The sequence below is a fragment of the Triticum aestivum genome, chromosome 7D (assembly GCF_018294505.1).
Source record: "Triticum aestivum cultivar Chinese Spring chromosome 7D, IWGSC CS RefSeq v2.1, whole genome shotgun sequence".
Classification (NCBI taxonomy): Eukaryota; Viridiplantae; Streptophyta; class Magnoliopsida; order Poales; family Poaceae; genus Triticum; species Triticum aestivum.
Window position 1 is genome coordinate 71,754,330 of NC_057814.1, and position 11,692 is coordinate 71,766,021.

An 11,692-nucleotide genomic window follows, 5' to 3' on the forward strand; every position below is an offset into this window, starting at 1 on the left:
GCCTCTGTCCACCAAACCTTGCACGAGGAGTGACTTCGCATCGAACCCAGGATCTCTTGGGTCGACTGGAACCCTCCGCTCGTCACCGAATGTGCGCCTGTCATCATACCGACGGGGCGCATACGAACCTCCCCTCGGAGGGGGTGTGAGCACTCGACGGTGGTCATCACGGGGATAACGAGGATCGAACTGTTCGTGGCCCCGACCAAGGAACTGATCTTGGCAGTAACCACGATCTTCATGCCGCAGAGGTGATCTCGGGCTATGCGCTGACTGAACCGTGTCTGCAACCACAGATCTGCTATGAATTCTATTGCGCGACTGAGAAACAGCTGAGTTCTGTTCCCCTGCCGCCCGGAGCAATGCTCGGATCTGCTGCGAACCTCTACCAGCTTCTAAACGGGACGACTGAATTGAATCTGCTATACGTGCTGCTGCTGCAACATTCTGGATCGGAGTACGGTATACCTGACATTCATCACGAGGCTCAGTCGGAAACAACTGTTGTGGCCGTTGACTAGAGCCTGGAATCTGCTGATGAGCGCGATCATCGAGTGCTTATTGGAGATTCTCCAGACGTGTACGCTCAGCCAGGGTGGCCAAGCACGCAGCCTCCAAGGCCCGAGCCTCGGAGGTCTCTCCAACGATGGGGGCCTGGAGGGCCTGGACATTGCGGCGATGCAACTCTTCCCTCTGCTCCGAAGTGAGGGCTTGAGGGTAATACTCATCATGTTCATGCGACGGGTCCCTGCCGCTGCCTCCACCGCCGCCGCCGCCGCGACGGAATCCGGGTGGGCTGCGCTGGGAGTTGACCATGAGGACATTCGCCGCAGGGTCGTTACTCTCGCACTCGGAAAGTGTATCCGAATGACCAGTTGGCAGATCAAACAATCCGTATGGGATTCGTCGGGCTCGATTGCCGCAACTTGAGGGGTGGTTGACTGGCGAGCCACCACGTGTTTCACCCACCGCTGGAGCCGCGAACGACCACATCACTTGCGACGGTGAACAGCGGGGAACGAGGACGTTGCGGGAGCCGACCGATACTGGGTCGACGGCTGCCGCCGGAGGACGCCGCAAGCACTCGCGCAAAAGTGCGTCGCCCCGCAGACGAGGAGAGTCTCGACATCGAGGGGGGGCTTCTTGGAGCTAGGCGGAGTCGTCGGCGATGAAGATGAGCGCTCTGAGGCGGACCTCGTGGCCCAGGAACAAACCACCGCCAGAAACCATGTTGATGGAGATAAAAAACTGCAACCTCACCGGAAGTCGCTCAGACGCCTGCCCCACAGTGGGCGCCAATTGTCGTGGGAATGAGTCTGACAGTAAGAGTAGGGGGTACGTAGGAGGAGGTAGTGTCCTAACTACGGCGAGGTTGTACGCACAATTTACGAGTTCAGGCCCTACGTCTCGGTGCCGCTGAGGCTTGTCGACTGGATATGTGTTGAAGTTACAGTGGGTGTGAACCCTTGTGTCAGAGGAGGGGGGCAGCTTACATACAGTGCGCTAGGCCCCTCGCAGCCCTCGGTTACACAGGGTTCAATGTGAGTTAAGACTGAGACGTTACTGGTAACGCTTGCTATTAATGATCTTTATGGCGACGAAGTGAATGCCTGACCGTTGCCATCCTGGGGTGACTGTAGGCCTTCTGTACTCCGAGTGATTCTTTATATGGTCGAGTGATGTTACCATGGTCGAGTGGAATTGGGATATCCGAGTGGAATCTCTCGTCGAGTGGATTGCACTTCAGAGTGATTTCAGTCGGTATCTTCTGTTAGACTTTGTATGTCTTTGACTCTAGGGCAGTGTCCTTGGGTAGGGTGTCCAGGTCAAGCCTAAGACCCTACCCTAGGTACATGTCATCGTCAGCAGTTACGTTTACATGAATCACTATACATAATTTTTGTTCAACCAATTATGTGATTACATACAAATTATATAAACTACTTACATTTTCATCAGATTAATCAAAAATTACACACTAGTTTGTCTACTAGTAACATAGAATTGCATGAGGCCAGATATTTATCTAAAATAGTTTCTATTTCTTATGCTTCAAGAATAGAGTATATAGCAAAAAAAACTACATTACGGGTTAGGACTACAAAAAACTGCCACTTTTCTTAATTTCTCGAAAAACTACCACAAAATTGGTTGGTTGTTCCAGAAAACTCAAGTGTCTGAACTGTTAAATTTTAGTTGGGATTATGACATGTCTGGCCCACCCGTCAGGACTGACGTGTCATAAAAGTAAACACCGTTAGTTTTGACCGTTATGATAGGTGGAGCTCACATGTCTGTTCCTATAAAAAAAAGTAAAAAAGCAATTAGGTCCTTATAAGTTTTGCATAAAAGCAATTTGGTCCCTGCAACAAAACATTTTTAAGCAATCAAGTCCCTGTAGCTTTTATGGAAAAAGCAATAGGGACCCTACGGCGGTGGTGCTGGCCGGTCAGTCGGTGACCGGCGACGTCCTGGTGCTGGCTCCACTCCCGGCCACCTGCTACATGACGAGGACCACCTGGCGACGACCTGCTGCTAGCTCCACTCCCGGCTGGTCATCAACCTCCCGTGCGAGGAATCAAGCGGAGGAGCCCGTCTTCTTCTCCGACGACGGTAGCCAAGCTCTATCGCGGCTTGGTCCGGCGAGGAGCCCCAACGCTCGGCTTCGACGCTCGGCTTCAAGAATAGGTAGGAGTACACCACCAGTAAATCTCTATTTCAATCGCTTCAAGAATGATGAGATTATTGAGTTGTTATGGTGGTAGAGCTATAGTTAACGACAGAAATGTAGCTTTTCTGGCTTATTTCAAAACATATGTTGTTACACAAGATGTCGATATTATATTTAAGACTTTCTCATATCCTGCGTTATATCTCAAAACAAATGTTGTTACACAAGATATAGATAGTAAATTTAGAACTTTCTCATATCCTACGTTATATTGCTTATCCGACCGTTCAGTTCTTGGCCCCCCTCATGCTCAAATCCTGGCTCCGCCCCTGCTCCTGCTGGCAAATTATAAGAAATGTAAAAAAAATTCATTGAGGGTACCAAATTGATCGTGGATATTTCCCGTAGAAATGAGTTCTGTATGAAAATTTCCAGGGAAAGTAGTGGAGTTTGACAAACCTACAAGGCTCATGGAAATTGAAGGATCTCTCTTTCCCAAGTTGGTCAAGGAGTATCGATCACACACTTCGAACACAGATATTTAGAAGAGACTGTCGATTTCATTTCTTTGTTTGATGCAGTTTTCCAGGTGAGAAAACAACATAAACCAGCTTTTAGAAAAGAGATATATGCTTGCCTAAAAAAGAAGATATATAGTAATCTATGTTTAAAATCTCCGAGGAATTCATCTATTTGGTGGCCAAAGAAAAGACAATACCATCTTTGAATTGTTTGTCTTGAAATTTCTTTGGCGATCTTACGATCGCTGCCCTTTGGAATTGTTGAAGCTAAACAGAGCAAATTCCTGAAGATTTCCTTGCTTCAGTAAACGGGAGGGACTTCAAACCTGCAATACTGTTCTGTAAGGCTAAATGGGAGCTCATCAAATTGATTTGTAAGCGCCTTAGGTCCACTGCACCTCTGCCTGCGGTAACTCTTTGAGTACTTACAGGGTTTGGTTAGCTATAATGTATTCGCTTGCGCATCATTTATAGTAGCATGGCAAGTTCCTTTCCTTCTTCTCTTCTTCCACTCAACATCATTCTGATACTCATCAACATGAAGGGCTGACCACACCTGTCGTGTGGTTATGGTAGCATGGCAAGTTTATGCTGAATGCAGTGCATTTGACTTTATAATGAGGTTTCATGCGATTGGATTCAGTATGCTTCGCTGTATTGCCCCAATGAAAAGCGAATTGCCTTTGTAGTTAAGAAGTGTGCCTATTTATATGGTGGTGTGCATTTTCTTTTACTTTCTTTCAGCTTTCTCTGAACCTTGGAACGATGCATGTTTTTGTGGTTTCATTAATGCAATGGAACTGGGGAGCGTGGCCCCTCCCTGATAATCTCAAAGAAAAAGAAAAAAGCACCATGATCTGTTTGAGATGGGAACTGCGGGCAACGACTATATAGACGCGATCCAATACGTTCCCAGTGCGCTTGCTGGTGATGTTTGCCTCCCACATGGTTTGGGACATGATAGGAATCAACTATCTTTTGTTGGACGTAGATACTCTGTTTTCTCATTCGCATTGAACACCCTTAGAATGCTGCGCTATCTTGGAGAATTCGAAATGAAAATTGCATTCACTCACTATGTAACAGATAAGATATATTCCCTTATACTTTGCTCTAACCAATTAGTTTTTGCAATTCGCACAGCTGAGTTTAGTTTCTCAATGGAACCACCAACAAAAGAACCATTCTCAGCAATACCAGCAAAAGGTAAACCCACCTATCTCCTGTCATCCAGCTGGGATATCTATCATCGTGGCAAAACTTGAACTACAAACAAATCCGGCAGGCATTCGATAGGGCCCAAAGTCTGCAAGCAGGCATTAGAAAAAAAAATCAGCAAGCATTTGACCATACGACCCAACGTTTGCAAGCAGCACAGCGCCTCTGCCTAACTAATCTAACCAACCTTCCTTGCCCCACTTCATGGCCTACTGGTGCTGGATTCGCCGAGGCGGGCGGTGAGCTGATTGATGGCAGCCGTCAGCCTGTCGTTTGACTCCACTACAGCAGCGTTTGACTCTAGCACTCTGTCATGTGATGCAACCACAGCTGCGTTCGATGCGATCAACTCTTCCGTAGTCCTTGCTCTCGTCCTTCTTGGGGGTACTGCCTGTGTCTGCATAGACAACGGCGGCTTCAGCGGTTGGCATATATAAGAAAAAACAAGAGTTACATCTCTGGAGATCATGGATGCCAACATATTACTATTAAGCAATATATACTACATGCATGTTCTTGAAGTAGATGTATCATTCAAGATAGGAAAATCTATTTGGCAAACGCTCTAAGCCAATCATAACCCACGTGTGGCGTGGCGTCCAATCAGGCTGTCAAACACGCGCTGCTGTGTGGCATGGCGTCCAATCAAGCTGTAAAACACGCTGCTGTGATCCACCTAGGACGTACGTGCAAGTAGGCCATTTGCATCCTTACTTTGCGGTACAGATCCTGTCCACCCCCTGGCTCTGCCCCATCCAGATTCCAGTAAAACAACTTCACATCTTCACCGTCGTATCTAAAAATCTTCTATCGTACCTAAGTCAATACTACTATGTGAGAACTACTTGCAAGATTCTGCAAAGACGTGATCAGCGAAGGTCTCTCTCTCTCTCTCTCTCTCTCTCTCTCTCTCTCTCTCTCTCTCTCCCTCTCTCTCTCTCTCTCTGCTTCTAGTGGCTTGTTAATTACTAGATAGATAAGCCATCATCTAGCCTTTCTTTTTCTGTTCACCAATGCACATACTACTGCCTATATCACCCAACATATTATCAGCTCGGGAGTCGGGACTGTGCCTAATAATATGAGCATACACCATTTGGACACGTATGTAAAGCTTCATAAGAAACAATTATATTTTAGGCCTGCAAGGTGGAGGGATGAGAAGCTCAAAGCACAAAAGAAGGCTGGCTCAACACATGAGCTCTTTGGCAAGCAGGATGTATTAGTACATTGCATTATCAATTTATTTGGAGGAACGAAAAGAAACACAATGTAAAAGCAAAAGGTGTCTGCAACAATTACCTCATTTCGCACTGGTTTGGCAGGCCATTCAAACATATGGCATGTGTCATCAATGGTCTAACGCCTTCTACTCCATAAATTTCCTTTGATGCAAAATTTGTTTATGGTAACGCCGGAGACCTATATGATAACCAAGATGGTCACTGGAAATTTCATACCACAAGCAAAATGACAAGAGACAAAAATTTATTCAACAAGTTCCATACCTTTAACTTAAATGGACCGTGTTCTTTTAATATTTTTCCAGATGAGGTGTATTCAAGTGTCATCAGTAATTCATCCACATTGCTTTCAGGTATGATGAGAACAGCACCGCGACTAATTTCATCAGTAATAGCAGACACTTCATGTTGCTGGAGCTGAAAGATTGGGCAGTTCTGCAAAAGCCCTAAGATTTGATTTTTAGTTGCCCATCCCTGATTGGTGTTAAAACAGGGCCGGCTTTGGCCCTAGGCGAACATGGGCGACGCCCAAGGGCCCATGTTTGGGGGGGGGGGGGGGGGGGGGGGCATCACCACATATGTGTATGTATACCTCCTGCTTTTATACGGGCTGAAAAAAAGGTTTGTGCTAAAGGGCCCAGCGGAAAAGGCCCCTGATCGGGAGAGGAAAAGGCACAGTATCGATCGACCAGGCACGCGGACGTCTCGCCTCCTGGTTCGCTTGTCTGTTCGACTTCGACGCCTCGCCTCGGCCGCCTGCCTATAACTTAAGCGCTTATCAGTTACTTATAGACGTCTCTAAATAAGAATGTGTGGTTAGATGTAAACTTTAATATTTTGCGCCTATATATTTATAGATGTGTACATATATTATCAGTGTAGGGGCCTATTTTTAACTTCGCCCTAGGGCCCCGCAAAATATAGAGCCGGCCCTGTGTTAAAACCTTCTTTGAGATCATTTGCAATTGCAAACCCGTGAACCTCGGAATTTTCTAGGGCAGTGAGACCTAAAGGTTCAAACTAGTTAGTAGATGTATCAACATAATTCAACATTCTGAAACAATTGTGTTTTGTGCCATGATCCAGTTACAAGTGGCTATGCTCAAACTATTACTCATAGCACCGGAAAGAAGAGAACATAGAGTAACATGCATGCCCGAGATATAAAAATTTGTACGCTGATATTTTAATGGAAAATATATCAGATATGTAATACCTTGGAACGCACTAGGGACCTTAAGTTTGAACCAAGTTGCAGATGCACGATCATTATCACCCCCCTGAGGAATGCAAGATCCATGTAATGTATTATTATCACCCCCCTGAGGTATTGGAGAACCATGTAAAGTATCACTATGAATCTGCTGAGATATGGAAGATCCATATAGTGTATCATTATGAATTCCCTGATACAGTGAAGAGCCAGATTGATTGGTGTGAACCCTTTCATCCTAGAGACAAGCAGATTGCAATAACTTATTAACACGAAAAGAAGCAATCCCAAGAATGAAAAGAACTAGAAAATAAATACAGATTTTGCTTAGATCCTTCACTTCGCACAATTACGGAAGTAAACCTCCTCATTTACCTCATTTTCATTTTCAAGCTGGAAGGTATCAGCAGGGGGTACCTGCATCAAACACCACATTATTCAAATGGAGAAGTATGTTCAAGCAAATACTTGGACACGACCATGCAGCCGTCCGCACAAGCCATACACTTAACTGAAAGCTAACATTAACTGGTCCAGATGACCATGGTCAAAGTAGTTAGAACCAAAGCTCAACAAGTACATTTTTGAACGGAAACTGTAGTGTAGGCCCCAACAATACAAAAATATTAATAAGAGAAAAAATATACAAGGGGGGAATATTTACATGGATAAGAATGAGAAGGGGCTATACAAAACACAAAGCACAAAAGCAGGCTTGGCACTAGAGCTCCAGCCTCAAGCTAATATAACCAAGCACTAAGAGCGGCGGAAGCTCCTCCTTCATTCTGTAAGCAAGAAGGAAGAGATCCCTCTTGAAATTTAAAAACCAAAAAGCCCAACAGGGGCATATGCTGTAAAAAACTTTGGCGTTCCAATTAATTCTTCCATGGACAGCAGGGGAAGACGAGGGTGAATATCAAGAGAGTTGCAACAGTTGGTGCTGAAGCTACAGTGCCAGAAAAGAAGGTCTCTCGTTTCCAAAGCACCGGTTGTCCAAAGAATATAAACCAGAGCCCCTAGGAGGAATACACGACATTGAAGCATGTCCTTGGTGTTTGAGCCTATCGTTTAGGAGAAGGAAAGACAGGCAAAGCCTTTGAGCTTAGGGGAAGACTAGGAATTCCAGAGCCAAGAGGTAAAACGAAGAAGCCTGAAGGTGCTGAAAGATGAGCTCTGTAGATTTTGGAAGAGGAGTATGCTCCCAGAGAAAATCCCAAAGAAGTTAGCCAAATTGGCTGGAATTTCCCAGACTTGTGCATATCTGATTTACTGGAATCGTTTCAAAATTTTCTGGGCACCTGGAATTTTGAGCATTTCGTACCATTAGCAGCATTTCAGGTGTTATTTTGTCAGCATTTGTGTATATTCGAGAAACCAGTTGGCAGCATTGAACTATAACAAGGGCAAGGCGTAGGCATATTTGCAATCATCTATAAGTACATGAAAACTCAAGTAACACCAGACTAAAGCATGAAATTTTCCATATTAAATAGTAGAGGTTCACAGCATCAAAGAGCAAAAGCATGATTGGTTCGACATAAACTTTTGGGTTTGCCATTAGTTCAACATAAGTTGAAAAGACAAAATCATCCGCAAATCATCCACAGATGGCAATGGGCCATCATCTAGAGCCCCAAAACTTTGCCTAGCAACTGTCCAAACAAGTGCAGTAAGTTCTGGCCAATTGTAGGCCGATCTCACTCCAAAACTGCCCTGTCAAAGCGGTTGCAGAGGTTCTCACCAACCATCTCAAACTAACAACGGGATCACCGCAAATGATCGTTGGCTCCTCAACATGGGATTGCTGTCCCACCATATCCAGCCTGACGACCTCCCATGCACATATATACGCGGGTGACACGCTAATTTTGGTTTCACGTGAACTACGCACGCACCTTAAGTGAATTCTGGATGAACTTCACCCGCAGCCGACAGGCCTCGTCATAAATTTCCACAAGAAGGTTCCATTCCCACTCCCACTCCCAATCTCAACACGAGCAAAGTAGGAAACAGAGCAATACTAGCAAATTAACATTACTACCTGGCGCAACTGTTGAGCAAATCGGAGGTTGTTGGCGGCCAGAATCATCGCGTCGAACTCTGCCTCGGCGTCCGGATCCACATTTACCTCATTTTCATTTACAGGCTGGAAGGTATCAGCAGGGGGTACCTGCATCAAACACCACATTATTCAAATGGAGAAATACGTTCAAACAAATGCTTGGACACGACCATGCAGCCGTCCGCACAAGCCACAGACATTTGTGTATATTCGAGAAAACAGTTGGCAGCATTGAACTATAACAAGGGCAAGGCAAAGACATATTTGCAATCATCTATAAGTACATGAAAACTCAAGTAAAACCAGACTAAAGCATGAAAATTTTCATATTAATTAGTAGACGTTCACAGCATCAAAAAGCAAAAGCATGATTGGTTCGACATAAACTTTTGGGTTTGACATTAGTTCAACATAAGTTGACAAGACAAAATCATCCACAGATGGATAAATGCATAGCAATGGGCCATCATCTAGAGCCCCAAAAGTTTGCCCAGCAATTGTCCAAACAAGTGCAGTAAGTTCTGGCCAATTGTAGGCCGATCTCATTCCAAAACTGCCCTGTCAAAGCGGTTGCAGAGGTTCTCACCAACCATCTCAAACTAACAATGGGATCAGTTGGCTCCTCAACCTGGGATTGCTGTCCCACCATATCCAGCCTAACCACCTCCCATGCGCATATATACGCGGGTGAAACGCTAATTTTAGTTCCGCATGCAGTACGCACGCACCTTAAGCGGATTCTGGATGAACTTCACCCGTAGCCGACAGGCCTCGTCATAAATTTCCATTCCAGTCCCACTCCCACTCCCAATCTCAACATGAGCAGAGTAGGAAACAGAGCAATGGCATAACATTACTACCTGGCGCGAATTTTGAGCAAATCGGAGGTTGTCGGCGGCCAGCATCACCTCCTCGAACTCTGCATAGGCGACCGGATCCACATACTGTTCCATGCCTGCCAGCACGATGTCGACGCCGATGTCGAAGCCCTGAGCGGCCATCTCCGCCGCCGTCAGGACCAGAGGTACCCCCATCCCCTCCGCCGCGAAGCTAGCAGAGGACCCCTCCCCATCCGCCCCGGCCACGGAGCCCCCGCCCGCCTTGGAAGACGCCTCCGCCTGGGCCTTGGAGCCTCCACCCACCTTGGACGGCTTGGTCACCGAGCCCGCGGTCACCCCCACCAGGACGCCACCCGGGACCCCCTCCGCCTCAGGCTCGGAGCCCCGGGTAACCCCCGTCACCTCCGCCCCGGCCTCGGAGCCCCCGCCCACCTCCCAGGACGTCGTCGCCGACTCGTCGTCCCCCGGATCCCCGTTCCCCTGACGATCCATGGGCCTCTCCTCGATCACCTCGCCGCCGCCGCCTCCCGTTCCTCTCCCCCCTTCTCCCACCTTCGATTTTACGAGGGTTTAGCTTAGGGATTTGTGTTCAGTGGCGTGGCGTGGCGGAGAAGCGTGGAGCAGGTAGACGGAATGGAAGGGTGGGTGGGTGGGCAGACGGCGTTTCTTTAAACGGCGGTGGAGTTTAATTTCGAGTTCATTCACAATTACTAGTACCGTGAAGAATTTGGTAGCCAATTTTGGAAATGTTTGATCCATCAAAGCTAAACGAGTTACACTACATTCTTGGCTAGATGCATTTAAAGGAACAACCGACTGAGAATTAATTAATTCTTATTAATCCTCAATCTTTTTTTGAGCTGTTATTAATTCACAATCTCCTAATTGGCATTTGGGAAAAATGTTTTCTTCCTTATCTAACACTAGGTCTAATTTTCATGCCCTTTATGACACTTTCGCCACTTCCCGTTACCCTGAACCATTCAATTCTCTAAAATGAGCGTCCGGTTCTTTGAGATATATGGACACCATTGTCGTCGTTGTATAGCACGGGAAAAAGAAGCAGAACTGGCATCTCTCTCCCAACCCTACCGACTGTTGCGGCGGCGGCTGAGAACTATGGAGGACGACGGAGCTGCGGAGGGCGGCCATGGATGGGTTGTGGAGCAGGCGTCGGTGAGTGCTGCTGCGGCGGAAGCTGACGGTGCGGCTATATACGGGTCATGCTAGGTTTCTGCGGCGGGCTCGGCAAGGGGCGCAACGATTGTTCTACTACGATTTTCACCTGCTTTCGGTCTCAGTTTATTTCATATTTGTAAAAATTCAAAGAAACTTGGTTGTTGGCTATGATCGCAAGTTTTTAGGCATTTTAAGGAAATCAAACTCAAGATTAAGGATTATAAGAGGAGACGAACAACTTTCCTATTTAAAAAGGGAGGTAAATAGAACACAAGCCGAGCACTGTTATGAGCGCAATCGCTCATACCCACTGGCCTTGCCTTCATCACTTCAAAACTCACCTCTTTCGTGAAGGGGGCAACACAATCAACAATCACATCTACCATGAAACTGAAGGAGAAGAGGGGAGAGGAGATTCAAGGGGAGTTGCTTCACTTAGATCTATCCGGATTCCTACATGAGCAATGCTAGAGCTACATGCCTTTTTTTACGGGAATTCATCATACGGACTGGCGTGGAGCGCATCTTATTGGAATGGACGGAGGTAAGGGGTCACCTCGTGAAACTCAGGGGTTCGGGAGAATTAGCTGGTAGGGGGCGGGGGTCCGTAACTAACGCACATCAAATCCGTACACTAGTAGAAAACGACTCATTTGTCCCGGTTCCAGAGGCCCTTTAGCCCCGGTTCTAGAACCGGGACTAAAGGGTCAGGACTAAAACCCAAACCCTTTAGTCACGGTTCACT

General features: G+C 46.6%; 1 protein-coding gene across 6 annotated transcripts; it reads right to left on the bottom strand.

Moving 5' to 3' along the window:
* Positions 1 to 4,264: 4,264 nt before the first annotated feature.
* LOC123168432 (uncharacterized) lies at positions 4,265 to 10,400 on the bottom strand. Of its 6 annotated transcripts, XM_044586314.1 has the most exons (8): positions 9,790 to 10,400; positions 8,909 to 9,037; positions 7,243 to 7,284; positions 6,871 to 7,105; positions 5,919 to 6,100; positions 5,713 to 5,832; positions 4,598 to 4,807; positions 4,265 to 4,498 (listed from the first exon to the last, which is right to left on the bottom strand). In XM_044586314.1, the coding sequence occupies exons 1-6, from the start codon at positions 10,258 to 10,260 to the stop codon at positions 5,770 to 5,772; spliced, it is 1,122 nt and encodes a 373-aa protein (XP_044442249.1). In that variant the 5' UTR covers positions 10,261 to 10,400; the 3' UTR covers positions 4,265 to 4,498; positions 4,598 to 4,807; positions 5,713 to 5,769. The 6 variants fall into 6 exon arrangements, with proteins under 6 accessions (XP_044442249.1, XP_044442250.1, XP_044442253.1 ...); XM_044586315.1 differs by having other exon boundaries at positions 4,265 to 4,807; positions 8,909 to 9,013; XM_044586318.1 differs by having other exon boundaries at positions 4,265 to 4,807; positions 5,919 to 6,089.
* Between the last annotated feature and the right edge of the window lie 1,292 nt (positions 10,401 to 11,692).